Source organism: Mobula birostris, chromosome 4, assembly GCF_030028105.1.
Source record: "Mobula birostris isolate sMobBir1 chromosome 4, sMobBir1.hap1, whole genome shotgun sequence".
Taxonomy (NCBI): Eukaryota; Metazoa; Chordata; class Chondrichthyes; order Myliobatiformes; family Myliobatidae; genus Mobula; species Mobula birostris.
The window spans coordinates 6,380,868-6,401,503 of NC_092373.1; the positions used below are offsets into that span (position 1 = coordinate 6,380,868).

Consider the following 20,636-nt stretch of genomic DNA (forward strand, 5'->3'; position numbering starts at 1 on the left):
ATGGGGAAAAGGAAGAGAATGGAGTTGAGGGGGATATTAAATCAGCCATGATAGAACAGATCCAGTGGGCCAAATGGCCTCATTCTCCTGTGTCTTATGGAGATGATGGTGTCTGAGATCTCCTGTTCTGACAGGCAGGACAGACAACACAGTGTAAAGGAGAGCAAAATAATTGTTCCTCTGGATCTGATGCAGCACAAGGAAACATAAAAAGATAAAGAACACAATAATAAAAACAGAATAAAGATAGCACATGAGATAGCTTATATACATAGATTGACTGTATGTGCATTAAGTGACTCCAGGCACAGGAGTGTCTGTGCATAAGGTGACTGACAGGAAATGATAAAGTAGTGGTATTGGGGGTGTGGAGGGGTGGGTTAGTGTGTGGAGGTGTTGATCAGCCTCACTGCTTGGGGAAAGGAACTGTTTTTGAGTCTGGTGGTCCTAGTGTGGATATGTCGCAGCCTCTTCCCGGAAGGCAGTGGGACAAACAGTCCATGAGCTGGATGGGTGGATCCTTCATGATGTCACTGGCCATTTTCCAGTCAGATAAGGTCTCTCTGTTCGTTCACCCACTTTCACCGCATCCTTAATTATCACGTCCCTCTCCAGAAGGTCATCTTTAAGCTCCTCAGGCACAAAGTGAAACTCCATCTACACTGTCCCATCACATATTCCTAGGGTCAGACACAGACTGAAGCTCCCTTCACACCTTCCCATCACACACTCCTGGGGTCAGACACAGAGTGAAGTTCCCTCTGCACTGTCGCACTACACAATCCTGTGGTCAGGCAGAGTGAAGCTTCCTCCACACCACCGAATCACACACTCCGAAGCCAGACACAGAGTGAAGCTCCCTCCACACTGTCCCATCAAAGAATCCTGTGTTCAGACACACAGTGAGGCTCCCTCTGCACTGTCCCAGCACACACTCCCAGAGACAGACAGACTGAAGCTCTATACTGTCCCATGATACATTCCTGGGGTCAGACAGAGTGATGCTCCCTCTACAGTGTGATTGGAAGATGTAGGGTCTACGCCATCCAATCACACACTCCTGAGGTAGGGAAAGCACAGGTTAGAATGGGAAAAACAAGGAGAGGAGTCACATTCAACTTTTGCACCGAGCTTCTCAAAGCAGTGAGGTGCAACACTGTGATGCAGCCCGTGTCAAATGCAATGGGTATATGGTCTGGAGGAGGATGTTGATGAGGGGTGGGATTCACGTTGGTCAGAGTTACCAGTGGAATGTGCTAGAAGGTAGGGTAGGTGGGTGGAGGCTGAGGAGGACAGTATTGATGAGGGGTACATTTACCAGTAGAAGGGCCTGTTCCTGCAGGAGCTGGTGCTGAAGGATCTCTAACTGTCTCTGTTCCTCCTCTAACTGGCGTCTGATGTACTCCTGCTGACATCAAGTGGAGAGAGCAAGAGAAAGAGAGTGACAGGCATAAAGAGAGAAAACAGGGATAATTCAGAAACAAAAGGCAAAGAACAGGCACAGAAGAATGAGAAACTCCAGAATAAAGAACACATCACCCAGTCCAGCATAAATCCCTCACCCAGTCCAGCATAAATCCCTCACCCAGTCCAGCATAAATCCCTCACCCAGTCTAGCATAAATCCCTCACCCAGTCCAACGTGGATCCCTCACCCAGTCCAACATAAATCCCTCACCCAGTCCAACGTGGGTCCCTCACCCAGTCCAACATAAATCCCTCACCCAGTCCAACGTGGGTCCCTCACCCAGTCCAAGGTAAATCCCTCACTCAGTCCAAGGTAAAACAATCACCCAGCCCAACGTAGCTCCCTCACCCAGTCCAACGTAGCTCCCTCACCCAGTCCAACGTGGATCCCCTCACCCAGTCCAACGTAAATCCCTCAGCCAGTCCAACGTAAATCCCTCACCCAATCCAACGTATATCCCTCACCCAGTCCAACGTAACTCCCTCACCCGCCAAACGTAACTCCCTCACCCGTCAAACGTAACTCCCTCACCCAGACCAATGTAAGTCCCTCACCCAGTCCAACGTAAGTCCCTCACCCAGTCCAACGTAAGTCCCTCAACCAGTCCAACGTAAATCCCTCAACCAGTCCAACGTAAATCCCTCAACCAGTCCAACGTGGATCCCTCACCCAGTCCAACGTGGATCCCTCACCAAGTCCAACGTAACTCCCTCACCCAGTCCAACGTAACTCCCTCACCCAGTCCAACGTGGATCTCTCACTCAGTCCAAAGTAAATCCCTCACCCAGTCCAACGTAAATCCCTCACCCAATCCAACGTAAATCCCTCACCCAGTCTAGCATAAATCCCTCACCCAGTCTAGCATAAATCCCTCACCCAGTCCAACATAAATCCCTCACCCAGTCCAACATAAATCCCTCACCCAGTCCAATGTGGATCCCTCACCCAGTCCAATGTGGATCCCTCACCCAGTCCAGCATAAATCCCTCACCCAGTCCAGCATAAATCCCTCACCCAGTCCAACATAAATCCCTCACCCAGTCCAACATAAATCCCTCACCCAGTCCAATGTGGATCCCTCACCCAGTCCAACGTGGATCCCTCACCCAGTCCAATGTAACTCCCTCACCCAGTCCAACGTAACTCCTTCACCCAGTCCAACGTAAATCCCTCACCCAGTCCAACGTAAATCCCTCACCCAATCCAACGTAAATCCCTCACCCAGTCCAACGTAAATCCCACACCCAGTCCAACGTGGATCCCTCACCCAGTCCAACGTAAATCCCTCACCCATTAGAACGTAAATCCCCCACCCAGTCCAACGTGGATCCCTCTCACAATCCAAAGTTAAACCCTCACCCAGTCCAACGTGGATCCATCATTCAGTCCAACGTGGGTCCCTCACCCAGTCCAAGGTAAATCCCTCACTCAGTCCAACGTAAAACACTCACCCAGCCCAACGAGGCTCCCTCACCCAGTCCAACGTAGCTCCCTCACCCAGTCCAACGTGGATCCCCTCACCCAGTCCAACGTGGATCCCCTCACCCAGTCCAACGTGGATCCCCTCACCCAGTCCAACGTAAATCCCTCAGCCAGTGCAACGTAAATCCCTCACCCAATCCAACGTATATCCCTCACCCAGTCCAACGTAACTCCCTCACCCAGTCCAACGTTAAGTCCCTCACCCAGTCCAACGTAATTCCCTCACCCAGTCCAACGTAACTCCCTCACCCAGTCCAACGTGCATCTCTCACTCAGTGCAACCTAAATCCCTCACCCAGTCCAACCTAAATCCCTCACCCAGTCCAACCTAAATCCCTCACCCAGTCCAACCTAAATCCCTCACCCAGTCCAATGTAAATCCCTCACCCAGTCCAACGTTGATCCCTCACCCAGTCCAACGTTGATCCCTCACCCAGTCCAACGTGGATCCCTCATCCAGTCCAACGTAAATCCCTCATCCAGTCCAACGTAAATCCCTCACCCAGTCCAACGTAAATCCCTCACCCAGTCCAACGTGGATCCCTCACCCAGTCCAACGTGGATCCCTGACCCAGTCCAACGTAATTCCCTCACTCAGTCCAAAGTAAATCCCTCACCCAGTCCAACGTAAATCCCTCTCACAATCCAACGTAAATGCTTCATCCAGTCCAACGTAAATCCCTCACACAGTCCAACGTAAATCCCTCACCCAGCCCAACGTAAATCCCTCACCCAGTCCAATGTAAATCCCTCACCCAATCCAACGTAAATCGCTCACCCAGTCCAACGTGGATCCCTCACCCAGATCAACGTAAATCCCCCACCCAGTCCAACGTAAATCCCTCACCCAGTCCAACGTGGGTCTCTCACCCAGTCCAACGTGGATCCCTCACCCAGTAAAACGTGGATCCCTCACCCAGTCCAACGTGGATCCCTCACCCAGTCCAACGTGGATCCCTCTCACAATCCAATGTGGATCCCTCACCCAGTCGAACGTAAATCCCTGACCCAGTCCAATGTGGATCCCTCTCACAATCCAACGTGGATCCCTCACCCAGTCCAACGTAAATCCCTGACCCAGTCCTTTGTGGATTCCTCACCCACTCCAAAGTAAATCCCTCACCCAGTCCAACGTAAATCCCTCACCCAATCCAACATAAATCCCTCACCCAGTCTAGCATAAATCCCTCACCCAGTCTAGCATAAATCCCTCACCCAGTCCAACATAAATCCCTCACCCAGTCCAATATGGATCCCTCACCCAGTCCAATGTGGATCCCTCACCCAGTCCAGCATAAATCCCTCACCCAGTCCAGCATAAATCCCTCACCCAGTCCAACATAAATCCCTCACCCAGTCCAAAATAAATCCCTCACCCAGTCCAATGTGGATCCCTCACCCAGTCCAACGTGGATCCCTCACCCAGTCCAATGTAACTCCCTCACCCAGTCCAACGTAACTCCTTCACCCAGTCCAACGTAAATCCCTCACCCAGTCCAACGTAAATCCCTCACCCAATCCAACGTAAATCCCTCACCCAGTCCAACGTAAATCCCACACCCAGTCCAACGTGGATCCCTCACCCAGTCCAACGTAAATCCCTCACCCATTAGAACGTAAATCTCCCACCCAGTCCAACGTGGATCCCTCTCACAATCCAAAGTTAAACCCTCACCCAGTCCAACGTGGATCCCTCATTCAGTCCAACGTGGGTCCCTCACCCAGTCCAAGGTAAATCCCTCACTCAGTCCAACGTAAAACACTCACCCAGCCCAACGTAGCTCCCTCACCCAGTCCAACGTAGCTCCCTCACCCAGTCCAACGTGGATCCCCTCACCCAGTCCAACGTAAATCCCTCAGCCAGTCCAACGTAAATCCCTCACCCAATCCAACGTATATCCCTCACCCAGTCCAACGTAACTCCCTCACCCAGTCCAACGTAAGTCCCTCACCCAGTCCAACGTAATTCCCTCACCCAGTCCAACGTAACTCCCTCACCCAGTCCAACGTGCATCTCTCACTCAGTGCAACCTAAATCCCTCACCCAGTCCAACCTAAATCCCTCACCCAGTCCAACCTAAATCCCTCACCCAGTCCAATGTAAATCCCTCACCCAGTCCAACGTTGATACCTCACCCAGTCCAACGTGGATCCCTCATCCAGTCCAACGTAAATCCCTCATCCAGTCCAACGTAAATCCCTCACCCAGTCCAACGTAAATCCCTCACCCAGTCCAACGTGGATCCCTCACCCAGTCCAACGTGGATCCCTGACCCAGTCCAACGTAATTCCCTCACTCAGTCCAAAGTAAATCCCTCACCCAGTCCAACGTAAATCCCTCTCACAATCCAACGTAAATGCTTCATCCAGTCCAACGTAAATCCCTCACACAGTCCAACGTAAATCCCTCACCCAGCCCAACGTAAATCCCTCACCCAGTCCAATGTAAATCCCTCACCCAATCCAACGTAAATCGCTCACCCAGTCCAACGTGGATCCCTCACCCAGATCAACGTAAATCCCCCACCCAGTCCAACGTAAATCCCTCACCCAGTCCAACGTGGGTCTCTCACCCAGTCCAACGTGGATCCCTCACCCAGTCCAACGTGGATCCCTCTCACAATCCAATGTGGATCCCTCACCCAGTCCAACGTAAATCCCTGACCCAGTCCAATGTGGATCCCTCTCACAATCCAACGTGGATCCCTCACCCAGTCCAACGTAAATCCCTGACCCAGTCCTTTGTGGATTCCTCACCCACTCCAAAGTAAATCCCTCACCCAGTCCAACGTAAATCCCTCACCCAATCCAACATAAATCCCTCACCCAGTCTAGCATAAATCCCTCACCCAGTCTAGCATAAATCCCTCACCCAGTCCAACATAAATCCCTCACCCAGTCCAATATGGATCCCTCACCCAGTCCAATGTGGATCCCTCACCCAGTCCAGCATAAATCCCTCACCCAGTCCAGCATAAATCCCTCACCCAGTCCAACATAAATCCCTCACCCAGTCCAACATAAATCCCTCACCCAGTCCAATGTGGATCCCTCACCCAGTCCAACGTGGATCCCTCACCCAGTCCAATGTAACTCCCTCACCCAGTCCAACGTAACTCCTTCACCCAGTCCAACGAAAATCCCTCACCCAGTCCAACGTAAATCCCTCACCCAGTCCAACGTAACTCCTTCACCCAGTCCAACGTAAATCCCTCACCCAGTCCAACGTAAATCCCTCACCCAATCCAACGTAAATCCCTCACCCAGTCCAACGTAAATCCCACACCCAGTCCAACGTGGATCCCTCACCCAGTCCAACGTAAATCCCTCACCCATTAGAACGTAAATCCCCCACCCAGTCCAACGTGGATCCCTCTCACAATCCAAAGTTAAACCCTCACCCAGTCCAACGTGGATCCCTCATTCAGTCCAACGTGGGTCCCTCACCCAGTCCAAGGTAAATCCCTCACTCAGTCCAACGTAAAACACTCACCCAGCCCAACGAGGCTCCCTCACCCAGTCCAACGTAGCTCCCTCACCCAGTCCAACGTGGATCCCCTCACCCAGTCCAACGTGGATCCCCTCACCCAGTCCATCGTAAATCCCTCAGCCAGTCCAACGTAACTCCCTCACCCAGTCCAACGTAAGTCCCTCACCCAGTCCAACGTATATCCCTCACCCAGTCCAACGTGCATCTCTCACTCAGTGCAACCTAAATCCCTCACCCAGTCCAACCTAAATCCCTCACCCAGTCCAACCTAAATCCCTCACCCAGTCCAATGTAAATCCCTCACCCAGTCCAACGTTGATCCCTCACCCAGTCCAACGTGGATCCCTCATCCAGTCCAACGTAAATCCCTCATCCAGTCCAACATAAATCCCTCACCCAGTCCAACGTAAATCCCTCACCCAGTCCAACGTGGATCCCTCACCCAGTCCAACGTGGATCCCTGACCCAGTCCAACGTAATTCCCTCACTCAGTCCAAAGTAAATCCCTCACCCAGTCCAACGTAAATCCCTCTCACAATCCAACGTAAATGCTTCATCCAGTCCAACATAAATCCCTCACACAGTCCAACGTAAATCCCTCACCCAGCCCAACGTAAATCCCTCACCCAGTCCAATGTAAATCCCTCACCCAATCCAACGTAAATCGCTCACCCAGTCCAACGTGGATCCCTCACCCAGATCAACGTAAATCCCCCACCCAGTCCAACGTAAATCCCTCACCCAGTCCAACGTGGGTCTCTCACCCAGTCCAACGTGGATCCCTCACCCAGTCCAACGTGGATCCCTCTCACAATCCAATGTGGATCCCTCACCCAGTCCAACGTAAATCCCTGACCCAGTCCAATGTGGATCCCTCTCACAATCCAACGTGGATCCCTCACCCAGTCCAACGTAAATCCCTGACCCAGTCCTTTGTGGATTCCTCACCCACTCCAAAGTAAATCCCTCACCCAGTCCAACGTAAATCCCTCACCCAATCCAACATAAATCCCTCACCCAGTCTAGCATAAATCCCTCACCCAGTCTAGCATAAATCCCTCACCCAGTCCAACGTAAATCCCTCACCCAGTCCAATGTAAATCCCACACCCAGTCCAACGTGGATCCCTCACATAGTCCAACGTAAATCCCTCACCCATTAGAACGTAAATCCCCCACCCAGTCCAACGTGGATCCCTCTCACAATCCAAAGTTAAACCCTCACCCAGTCCAACGTGGATCCCTCATTCAGTCCAACGTGGGTCCCTCACCCAGTCCAAGGTAAATCCCTCACTCAGTCCAACGTAAAACACTCACCCAGCCCAACGTAGCTCCCTCACCCAGTCCAACGTGGATCCCCTCACCCAGTCCAACGTAAATCCCTCAGCCAGTCCAACGTAAATCCATCAGCCAATCCAACGTATATCCCTCACCCAGTCCAACGTAACTCCCTCACCCAGTCCAACGTAAGTCCCTCACCCAGTCCAACGTAATTCCCTCACCCAGTCCAACGTAACTCCCTCACCCAGTCCAACGTGCATCTCTCACTCAGTGCAACCTAAATCCCTCACCCAGTCCAACCTAAATCCCTCACCCAGTCCAACCTAAATCCCTCACCCAGTCCAACCTAAATCCCTCACCCAGTCCAATGTAAATCCCTCACCCAGTCCAACGTTGATCCCTCACCCAGTCCAACGTGGATCCCTCACCCAGTCCAACGTGGATCCCTCATCCAGTCCAACGTAAATCCCTCATCCAGTCCAACGTAAATCCCTCACCCAGTCCAACGTAAATCCCTCACCCAGTCCAACGTGGATCCCTCACCCAGTCCAACGTGGATCCCTGACCCAGTCCAACGTAATTCCCTCACTCAGTCCAAAGTAAATCCCTCACCCAGTCCAACGTAAATCCCTCTCACAATCCAACGTAAATGCTTCATCCAGTCCAACGTAAATCCCTCACACAGTCCAACGTAAATCCCTCACCCAGCCCAACGTAAATCCCTCACCCAGTCCAATGTAAATCCCTCACCCAATCCAACGTAAATCGCTCACCCAGTCCAACGTGGATCCCTCACCCAGTCCAACGTGGGTCTCTCACCCAGTCCAACGTGGATCCCTCACCCAGTCCAACGTGGATCCCTCACCCAGTCCAACGTGGATCCCTCTCACAATCCAATGTGGATCCCTCACCCAGTCCAACGTAAATCCCTGACCCAGTCCAATGTGGATCCCTCTCACAATCCAACGTGGATCCCTCACCCAGTCCAACGTAAATCCCTGACCCAGTCCAACGTGGATTCCTCACCCACTCCAAAGTAAATCCCTCACCCAGTCCAACGTAAATCCCTCTCACAATCCAACGTAAATACCTCACCCAGTCCAACGTAAATCCTTCACCCAGTCCAATGTAAATCCCTCACCCAGTCCAACGTAAATCCGTCACCCAGTCCAACGTGGATCCCTCACCCAGTCCAACGTAAATCCCTCACCCAGTCCAACGTGGATCTCTCACCCAGTCCAATGTAATTCCCTCACCCAGTCCAACGTGGATCCCTCACCCAGTCCAACGTGGATCCCTCACCCACTCCAACGTAGATCCCTCACCCACTCCAACGTAACTCCCTCACCCAGTCCAACGTGGATCTCTCACTCAGTCCAACGTAAATACCTCACCCATTCGAACGTAAATCCCTCACCCATTCGAACGCAAATCCCTCACACAGTCCAACATGGATCCCTCTCACAATCCAAAGTGGGTCCCTCGCACAGTCTAACGTAAATACCTCACCCAGTCCAACATAAATCCCTCACCCAGTCCAACGTGGATCCCTCACCCAAACCAACGTGGATCCCTCACCCAATCCAACGTGGGTCTCTCACCCAGTCCAACGTGGATCCCTCACCCAGTCCAACGTGGATCCCTCACCCAGTCCAACGTGGATCCCTCACCCAGTCCAACGTAAATCCCTCACCCAGTCCAACGTGGGTCACTCACCCAGTCCAACGTGGGTCTCTCACCCAGTCCAACGTGGATCCCTCACCCAGTCCAACGTGGATCCCTCACCCAGTCCAACCTAAATCCCTCACCCAGTCCAATGTAAATCCCTCACCCAGTCCAACGTTGATCCCTCACCCAGTCCAACGTTGATCCCTCACCCAGTCCAACGTGGATCCCTCATCCAGTCCAACGTAAATCCCTCACCCAGTCCAACGTAAATCCCTCACCCAGTCCAACGTGGATCCCTCACCCAGTCCAACGTGGATCCCTGACCCAGTCCAACGTAATTCCCTCACTCAGTCCAAAGTAAATCCCTCATCCAGTCCAACGTAAATCCCTCACACAGTCCAACGTAAATCCCTCACCCAGCCCAACGTAAATCCCTCACCCAGTCCAATGTAAATCCCTCACCCAATCCAACGTAAATCGCTCACCCAGTCCAACGTGGATCCCTCACCCAGATCAACGTAAATCCCCCACCCAGTCCAACGTAAATCCCTCACCCAGTCCAACGTGGGTCTCTCACCCAGTCCAACGTGGATCCCTCACCCAGTCCAACGTGGATCCCTCACCCAGTCCAACGTGGATCCCTCTCACAATCCAATGTGGATCCCTCACCCAGTCCAACGTAAATCCCTGACCCAGTCCAATGTGGATCCCTCTCACAATCCAACGTGGATCCCTCACCCAGTCCAACATAAATCCCTGACCCAGTCCTTTGTGGATTCCTCACCCACTCCAAAGTAAATCCCTCACCCAGTCCAACGTAAATCCCTCACCCAATCCAACATAAATCCCTCACCCAGTCTAGCATAAATCCCTCACCCAGTCTAGCATAAATCCCTCACCCAGTCCAACATAAATCCCTCACCCAGTCCAATATGGATCCCTCACCCAGTCCAATGTGGATCCCTCACCCAGTCCAGCATAAATCCCTCACCCAGTCCAGCATAAATCCCTCACCCAGTCCAACATAAATCCCTCACCCAGTCCAACATAAATCCCTCACCCAGTCCAATGTGGATCCCTCACCCAGTCCAACGTGGATCCCTCACCCAGTCCAATGTAACTCCCTCACCCAGTCCAACGTAACTCCTTCACCCAGTCCAACGTAAATCCCTCACCCAGTCCAACGTAAATCCCTCACCCAATCCAACGTAAATCCCTCACCCAGTCCAACGTAAATCCCACACCCAGTCCAACGTGGATCCCTCACCCAGTCCAACGTGGGTCTCTCACCCAGTCCAACGTGGATCCCTCACCCAGTCCAACGTGGATCCCTCTCACAATCCAATGTGGATCCCTCACCCAGTCCAACGTAAATCCCTGACCCAGTCCAATGTGGATCCCTCTCACAATCCAACGTGGATCCCTCACCCAGTCCAACGTAAATCCCTGACCCAGTCCAACGTGGATTCCTCACCCACTCCAAAGTAAATCCCTCACCCAGTCCAACGTAAATCCCTCTCACAATCCAACGTAAATACCTCACCCAGTCCAACGTAAATCCTTCACCCAGTCCAATGTAAATCCCTCACCCAGTCCAACGTAAATCCGTCACCCAGTCCAACGTGGATCCCTCACCCAGTCCAACGTAAATCCCTCACCCAGTCCAACGTGGATCTCTCACCCAGTCCAATGTAATTCCCTCACCCAGTCCAACGTGGATCCCTCACCCAGTCCAACGTGGATCCCTCACCCACTCCAACGTAGATCCCTCACCCACTCCAACGTAACTCCCTCACCCAGTCCAACGTGGATCTCTCACTCAGTCCAACGTAAATACCTCACCCATTCGAACGTAAATCCCTCACCCATTCGAACGCAAATCCCTCACACAGTCCAACATGGATCCCTCTCACAATCCAAAGTGGGTCCCTCGCACAGTCTAACGTAAATACCTCACCCAGTCCAACATAAATCCCTCACCCAGTCCAACGTGGATCCCTCACCCAAACCAACGTGGATCCCTCACCCAATCCAACGTGGGTCTCTCACCCAGTCCAACGTGGATCCCTCACCCAGTCCAACGTGGATCCCTCACCCAGTCCAACGTAAATCCCTCACCCAGTCCAACGTGGGTCACTCACCCAGTCCAACGTGGGTCTCTCACCCAGTCCAACGTGGATCCCTCACCCAGTCCAACGTGGATCCCTCACCCAGTCCAACCTAAATCCCTCACCCAGTCCAATGTAAATCCCTCACCCAGTCCAACGTTGATCCCTCACCCAGTCCAACGTTGATCCCTCACCCAGTCCAACGTTGATCCCTCACCCAGTCCAACGTGGATCCCTCATCCAGTCCAACGTAAATCCCTCATCCAGTCCAACGTAAATCCCTCACCCAGTCCAACGTAAATCCCTCACCCAGTCCAACGTGGATCCCTCACCCAGTCCAACGTGGATCCCTGACCCAGTCCAACGTAATTCCCTCACTCAGTCCAAAGTAAATCCCTCACCCAGTCCAACGTAAATCCCTCTCACAATCCAACGTAAATGCTTCATCCAGTCCAACGTAAATCCCTCACACAGTCCAACGTAAATCCCTCACCCAGCCCAACGTAAATCCCTCACCCAGTCCAATGTAAATCCCTCACCCAATCCAACGTAAATCGCTCACCCAGTCCAACGTGGATCCCTCACCCAGATCAACGTAAATCCCCCACCCAGTCCAACGTAAATCCCTCACCCAGTCCAACGTGGGTCTCTCACCCAGTCCAACGTGGATCCCTCACCCAGTAAAACGTGGATCCCTCACCCAGTCCAACGTGGATCCCTCACCCAGTCCAACGTGGATCCCTCTCACAATCCAATGCGGATCCCTCACCCAGTCCAACGTAAATCCCTGACCCAGTCCAATGTGGATCCCTCTCACAATCCAACGTGGATCCCTCACCCAGTCCAACATAAATCCCTGACCCAGTCCTTTGTGGATTCCTCACCCACTCCAAAGTAAATCCCTCACCCAGTCCAACGTAAATCCCTCACCCAATCCAACATAAATCCCTCACCCAGTCTAGAATAAATCCCTCACCCAGTCTAGCATAAATCCCTCACCCAGTCCAACATAAATCCCTCACCCAGTCCAATATGGATCCCTCACCCAGTCCAATGTGGATCCCTCACCCAGTCCAGCATAAATCCCTCACCCAGTCCAGCATAAATCCCTCACCCAGTCCAACATAAATCCCTCACCCAGTCCAACATAAATCCCTCACCCAGTCCAATGTGGATCCCTCACCCAGTCCAACGTGGATCCCTCACCCAGTCCAATGTAACTCCCTCACCCAGTCCAACGTAACTCCTTCACCCAGTCCAACGTAAATCCCTCACCCAGTCCAACGTAAATCCCTCACCCAATCCAACGTAAATCCCTCACCCAGTCCAACGTAAATCCCACACCCAGTCCAACGTGGATCCCTCACCCAGTCCAACGTAAATCCCTCACCCATTAGAACGTAAATCTCCCACCCAGTCCAACGTGGATCCCTCTCACAATCCAAAGTTAAACCCTCACCCAGTCCAACGTGGATCCCTCATTCAGTCCAACGTGGGTCCCTCACCCAGTCCAAGGTAAATCCCTCACTCAGTCCAACGTAAAACACTCACCCAGCCCAACGTAGCTCCCTCACCCAGTCCAACGTAGCTCCCTCACCCAGTCCAACGTGGATCCCCTCACCCAGTCCAACGTAAATCCCTCAGCCAGTCCAACGTAAATCCCTCACCGAATCCAACGTATATCCCTCACCCAGTCCAACGTAACTCCCTCACCCAGTCCAACGTAAGTCCCTCACCCAGTCCAACGTAATTCCCTCACCCAGTCCAACGTAACTCCCTCACCCAGTCCAACGTGCATCTCTCACTCAGTGCAACCTAAATCCCTCACCCAGTCCAACCTAAATCCCTCACCCAGTCCAACCTAAATCCCTCACCCAGTCCAACCTAAATCCCTCACCCAGTCCAATGTAAATCCCTCACCCAGTCCAACGTTGATCCCTCACCCAGTCCAACGTGGATCCCTCATCCAGTCCAACGTAAATCCCTCATCCAGTCCAACGTAAATCCCTCACCCAGTCCAACGTAAATCCCTCACCCAGTCCAACGTGGATCCCTCACCCAGTCCAACGTGGATCCCTGACCCAGTCCAACGTAATTCCCTCACTCAGTCCAAAGTAAATCCCTCACCCAGTCCAACGTAAATCCCTCTCACAATCCAACGTAAATGCTTCATCCAGTCCAACGTAAATCCCTCACACAGTCCAACGTAAATCCCTCACCCAGCCCAACGTAAATCCCTCACCCAGTCCAATGTAAATCCCTCACCCAATCCAACGTAAATCGCTCACCCAGTCCAACGTGGATCCCTCACCCAGATCAACGTAAATCCCCCACCCAGTCCAACGTAAATCCCTCACCCAGTCCAACGTGGGTCTCTCACCCAGTCCAACGTGGATCCCTCACCCAGTCCAACGTGGATCCCTCTCACAATCCAATGTGGATCCCTCACCCAGTCCAACGTAAATCCCTGACCCAGTCCAATGTGGATCCCTCTCACAATCCAACGTGGATCCCTCACCCAGTCCAACGTAAATCCCTGACCCAGTCCTTTGTGGATTCCTCACCCACTCCAAAGTAAATCCCTCACCCAGTCCAACGTAAATCCCTCACCCAATCCAACATAAATCCCTCACCCAGTCTAGCATAAATCCCTCACCCAGTCTAGCATAAATCCCTCACCCAGTCCAACATAAATCCCTCACCCAGTCCAATATGGATCCCTCACCCAGTCCAATGTGGATCCCTCACCCAGTCCAGCATAAATCCCTCACCCAGTCCAGCATAAATCCCTCACCCAGTCCAACATAAATCCCTCACCCAGTCCAACATAAATCCCTCACCCAGTCCAATGTGGATCCCTCACCCAGTCCAACGTGGATCCCTCACCCAGTCCAATGTAACTCCCTCACCCAGTCCAACGTAACTCCTTCACCCAGTCCAACGAAAATCCCTCACCCAGTCCAACGTAAATCCCTCACCCAGTCCAACGTAACTCCTTCACCCAGTCCAACGTAAATCCCTCACCCAGTCCAACGTAAATCCCTCACCCAATCCAACGTAAATCCCTCACCCAGTCCAACGTAAATCCCACACCCAGTCCAACGTGGATCCCTCACCCAGTCCAACGTAAATCCCTCACCCATTAGAACGTAAATCCCCCACCCAGTCCAACGTGGATCCCTCTCACAATCCAAAGTTAAACCCTCACCCAGTCCAACGTGGATCCCTCACCCAGTCCAACGTGGATCCCTGACCCAGTCCAACGTAATTCCCTCACTCAGTCCAAAGTAAATCCCTCACCCAGTCCAACGTAAATCCCTCTCACAATCCAACGTAAATGCTTCATCCAGTCCAACGTAAATCCCTCACACAGTCCAACGTAAATCCCTCACCCAGCCCAACGTAAATCCCTCACCCAGTCCAATGTAAATCCCTCACCCAATCCAACGTAAATCGCTCACCCAGTCCAACGTGGATCCCTCACCCAGATCAACGTAAATCCCCCACCCAGTCCAACGTAAATCCCTCACCCAGTCCAACGTGGGTCTCTCACCCAGTCCAACGTGGATCCCTCACCCAGTCCAACGTGGATCCCTCACCCAGTCCAACGTGGATCCCTCTCACAATCCAATGTGGATCCCTCACCCAGTCCAACGTAAATCCCTGACCCAGTCCAATGTGGATCCCTCTCACAATCCAACGTGGATCCCTCACCCAGTCCAACATAAATCCCTGACCCAGTCCTTTGTGGATTCCTCACCCACTCCAAAGTAAATCCCTCACCCAGTCCAACGTAAATCCCTCACCCAATCCAACATAAATCCCTCACCCAGTCTAGCATAAATCCCTCACCCAGTCTAGCATAAATCCCTCACCCAGTCCAACATAAATCCCTCACCCAGTCCAATATGGATCCCTCACCCAGTCCAATGTGGATCCCTCACCCAGTCCAGCATAAATCCCTCACCCAGTCCAGCATAAATCCCTCACCCAGTCCAACATAAATCCCTCACCCAGTCCAACATAAATCCCTCACCCAGTCCAATGTGGATCCCTCACCCAGTCCAACGTGGATCCCTCACCCAGTCCAATGTAACTCCCTCACCCAGTCCAACGTAACTCCTTCACCCAGTCCAACGTAAATCCCTCACCCAGTCCAACGTAAATCCCTCACCCAATCCAACGTAAATCCCTCACCCAGTCCAACGTAAATCCCACACCCAGTCCAACGTGGATCCCTCACCCAGTCCAACGTGGGTCTCTCACCCAGTCCAACGTGGATCCCTCACCCAGTCCAACGTGGATCCCTCTCACAATCCAATGTGGATCCCTCACCCAGTCCAACGTAAATCCCTGACCCAGTCCAATGTGGATCCCTCTCACAATCCAACGTGGATCCCTCACCCAGTCCAACGTAAATCCCTGACCCAGTCCAACGTGGATTCCTCACCCACTCCAAAGTAAATCCCTCACCCAGTCCAACGTAAATCCCTCTCACAATCCAACGTAAATACCTCACCCAGTCCAACGTAAATCCTTCACCCAGTCCAATGTAAATCCCTCACCCAGTCCAACGTAAATCCGTCACCCAGTCCAACGTGGATCCCTCACCCAGTCCAACGTAAATCCCTCACCCAGTCCAACGTGGATCTCTCACCCAGTCCAATGTAATTCCCTCACCCAGTCCAACGTGGATCCCTCACCCAGTCCAACGTGGATCCCTCACCCACTCCAACGTAGATCCCTCACCCACTCCAACGTAACTCCCTCACCCAGTCCAACGTGGATCTCTCACTCAGTCCAACGTAAATACCTCACCCATTCGAACGTAAATCCCTCACCCATTCGAACGCAAATCCCTCACACAGTCCAACATGGATCCCTCTCACAATCCAAAGTGGGTCCCTCGCACAGTCTAACGTAAATACCTCACCCAGTCCAACATAAATCCCTCACCCAGTCCAACGTGGATCCCTCACCCAAACCAACGTGGATCCCTCACCCAATCCAACGTGGGTCTCTCACCCAGTCCAACGTGGATCCCTCACCCAGTCCAACGTGGATCCCTCACCCAGTCCAACGTGGATCCCTCACCCAGTCCAACGTAAATCCCTCACCCAGTCCAACGTGGGTCACTCACCCAGTCCAACGTGGGTCTCTCACCCAGTCCAACGTGGATCCCTCACCCAGTCCAACGTGGATCCCTCACCCAGTCCAACCTAAATCCCTCACCCAGTCCAATGTAAATCCCTCACCCAGTCCAACGTTGATCCCTCACCCAGTCCAACGTTGATCCCTCACCCAGTCCAACGTTGATCCCTCACCCAGTCCAACGTGGATCCCTCATCCAGTCCAACGTAAATCCCTCATCCAGTCCAACGTAAATCCCTCACCCAGTCCAACGTAAATCCCTCACCCAGTCCAACGTGGATCCCTCACCCAGTCCAACGTGGATCCCTGACCCAGTCCAACGTAATTCCCTCACTCAGTCCAAAGTAAATCCCTCACCCAGTCCAACGTAAATCCCTCTCACAATCCAACGTAAATGCTTCATCCAGTCCAACGTAAATCCCTCACACAGTCCAACGTAAATCCCTCACCCAGCCCAACGTAAATCCCTCACCCAGTCCAATGTAAATCCCTCACCCAATCCAACGTAAATCGCTCACCCAGTCCAACGTGGATCCCTCACCCAGATCAACGTAAATCCCCCACCCAGTCCAACGTAAATCCCTCACCCAGTCCAACGTGGGTCTCTCACCCAGTCCAACGTGGATCCCTCACCCAGTAAAACGTGGATCCCTCACCCAGTCCAACGTGGATCCCTCACCCAGTCCAACGTGGATCCCTCTCACAATCCAATGCGGATCCCTCACCCAGTCCAACGTAAATCCCTGACCCAGTCCAATGTGGATCCCTCTCACAATCCAACGTGGATCCCTCACCCAGTCCAACATAAATCCCTGACCCAGTCCTTTGTGGATTCCTCACCCACTCCAAAGTAAATCCCTCACCCAGTCCAACGTAAATCCCTCACCCAATCCAACATAAATCCCTCACCCAGTCTAGAATAAATCCCTCACCCAGTCTAGCATAAATCCCTCACCCAGTCCAACATAAATCCCTCACCCAGTCCAATATGGATCCCTCACCCAGTCCAATGTGGATCCCTCACCCAGTCCAGCATAAATCCCTCACCCAGTCCAGCATAAATCCCTCACCCAGTCCAACATAAATCCCTCACCCAGTCCAACATAAATCCCTCACCCAGTCCAATGTGGATCCCTCACCCAGTCCAACGTGGATCCCTCACCCAGTCCAATGTAACTCCCTCACCCAGTCCAACGTAACTCCTTCACCCAGTCCAACGTAAATCCCTCACCCAGTCCAACGTAAATCCCTCACCCAATCCAACGTAAATCCCTCACCCAGTCCAACGTAAATCCCACACCCAGTCCAACGTGGATCCCTCACCCAGTCCAACGTAAATCCCTCACCCATTAGAACGTAAATCTCCCACCCAGTCCAACGTGGATCCCTCTCACAATCCAAAGTTAAACCCTCACCCAGTCCAACGTGGATCCCTCATTCAGTCCAACGTGGGTCCCTCACCCAGTCCAAGGTAAATCCCTCACTCAGTCCAACGTAAAACACTCACCCAGCCCAACGTAGCTCCCTCACCCAGTCCAACGTAGCTCCCTCACCCAGTCCAACGTGGATCCCCTCACCCAGTCCAACGTAAATCCCTCAGCCAGTCCAACGTAAATCCCTCACCGAATCCAACGTATATCCCTCACCCAGTCCAACGTAACTCCCTCACCCAGTCCAACGTAAGTCCCTCACCCAGTCCAACGTAATTCCCTCACCCAGTCCAACGTAACTCCCTCACCCAGTCCAACGTGCATCTCTCACTCAGTGCAACCTAAATCCCTCACCCAGTCCAACCTAAATCCCTCACCCAGTCCAACCTAAATCCCTCACCCAGTCCAACCTAAATCCCTCACCCAGTCCAATGTAAATCCCTCACCCAGTCCAACGTTGATCCCTCACCCAGTCCAACGTGGATCCCTCATCCAGTCCAACGTAAATCCCTCATCCAGTCCAACGTAAATCCCTCACCCAGTCCAACGTAAATCCCTCACCCAGTCCAACGTGGATCCCTCACCCAGTCCAACGTGGATCCCTGACCCAGTCCAACGTAATTCCCTCACTCAGTCCAAAGTAAATCCCTCACCCAGTCCAACGTAAATCCCTCTCACAATCCAACGTAAATGCTTCATCCAGTCCAACGTAAATCCCTCACACAGTCCAACGTAAATCCCTCACCCAGCCCAACGTAAATCCCTCACCCAGTCCAATGTAAATCCCTCACCCAATCCAACGTAAATCGCTCACCCAGTCCAACGTGGATCCCTCACCCAGATCAACGTAAATCCCCCACCCAGTCCAACGTAAATCCCTCACCCAGTCCAACGTGGGTCTCTCACCCAGTCCAACGTGGATCCCTCACCCAGTCCAACGTGGATCCCTCTCACAATCCAATGTGGATCCCTCACCCAGTCCAACGTAAATCCCTGACCCAGTCCAATGTGGATCCCTCTCACAATCCAACGTGGATCCCTCACCCAGTCCAACGTAAATCCCTGACCCAGTCCTTTGTGGATTCCTCACCCACTCCAAAGTAAATCCCTCACCCAGTCCAACGTAAATCCCTCACCCAATCCAACATAAATCCCTCACCCAGTCTAGCATAAATCCCTCACCCAGTCTAGCATAAATCCCTCACCCAGTCCAACATAAATCCCTCACCCAGTCCAATATGGATCCCTCACCCAGTCCAATGTGGATCCCTCACCCAGTCCAGCATAAATCCCTCACCCAGTCCAGCATAAATCCCTCACCCAGTCCAACATAAATCCCTCACCCAGTCCAACATAAATCCCTCACCCAGTCCAATGTGGATCCCTCACCCAGTCCAACGTGGATCCCTCACCCAGTCCAATGTAACTCCCTCACCCAGTCCAACGTAACTCCTTCACCCAGTCCAACGAAAATCCCTCACCCAGTCCAACGTAAATCCCTCACCCAGTCCAACGTAACTCCTTCACCCAGTCCAACGTAAATCCCTCACCCAGTCCAACGTAAATCCCTCACCCAATCCAACGTAAATCCCTCACCCAGTCCAACGTAAATCCCACACCCAGTCCAACGTGGATCCCTCACCCAGTCCAACGTAAATCCCTCACCCATTAGAACGTAAATCCCCCACCCAGTCCAACGTGGATCCCTCTCACAATCCAAAGTTAAACCCTCACCCAGTCCAACGTGGATCCCTCATTCAGTCCAACGTGGGTCCCTCACCCAGTCCAAGGTAAATCCCTCACTCAGTCCAACGTAAAACACTCACCCAGCCCAACGAGGCTCCCTCACCCAGTCCAACGTAGCTCCCTCACCCAGTCCAACGTGGATCCCCTCACCCAGTCCAACGTGGATCCCCTCACCCAGTCCAACGTGGATCCCCTCACCCAGTCCATCGTAAATCCCTCAGCCAGTCCAACGTAAATCCCTCACCCAATCCAACGTATATCCCTCACCCAGTCCAACGTAACTCCCTCACCCAGTCCAACGTAAGTCCCTCACCCAGTCCAACGTATATCCCTCACCCAGTCCAACGTGCATCTCTCACTCAGTGCAACCTAAATCCCTCACCCAGTCCAACCTAAATCCCTCACCCAGTCCAACCTAAATCCCTCACCCAGTCCAATGTAAATCCCTCACCCAGTCCAACGTTGATCCCTCACCCAGTCCAACGTGGATCCCTCATCCAGTCCAACGTAAATCCCTCATCCAGTCCAACGTAAATCCCTCACCCAGTCCAACGTAAATCCCTCACCCAGTCCAACGTGGATCCCTCACCCAGTCCAACGTGGATCCCTGACCCAGTCCAACGTAATTCCCTCACTCAGTCCAAAGTAAATCCCTCACCCAGTCCAACGTAAATCCCTCTCACAATCCAACGTAAATGCTTCATCCAGTCCAACGTAAATCCCTCACACAGTCCAACGTAAATCCCTCACCCAGCCCAACGTAAATCCCTCACCCAGTCCAATGTAAATCCCTCACCCAATCCAACGTAAATCG

General features: G+C 52.6%; 1 protein-coding gene across 4 annotated transcripts in view; it reads right to left on the reverse strand.

Annotated features, from left to right (window-relative positions):
• LOC140196143 (traf2 and NCK-interacting protein kinase-like) overlaps positions 1 to 20,636 on the reverse strand; it is a 290,127-nt gene that overhangs the window by 94,485 nt on the left and 175,006 nt on the right. The window contains exon 14 of one of the 4 annotated variants that reach the window (XM_072254880.1): positions 1,319 to 1,405. The exons of the other annotated variants lie outside the window; for them this stretch is intronic. Within the exon in view, the coding sequence (XP_072110981.1) occupies positions 1,319 to 1,405 (87 nt within the window). The remainder of the gene's footprint in view (positions 1 to 1,318; positions 1,406 to 20,636) is intronic. 4 annotated transcript variants of the gene reach the window in all.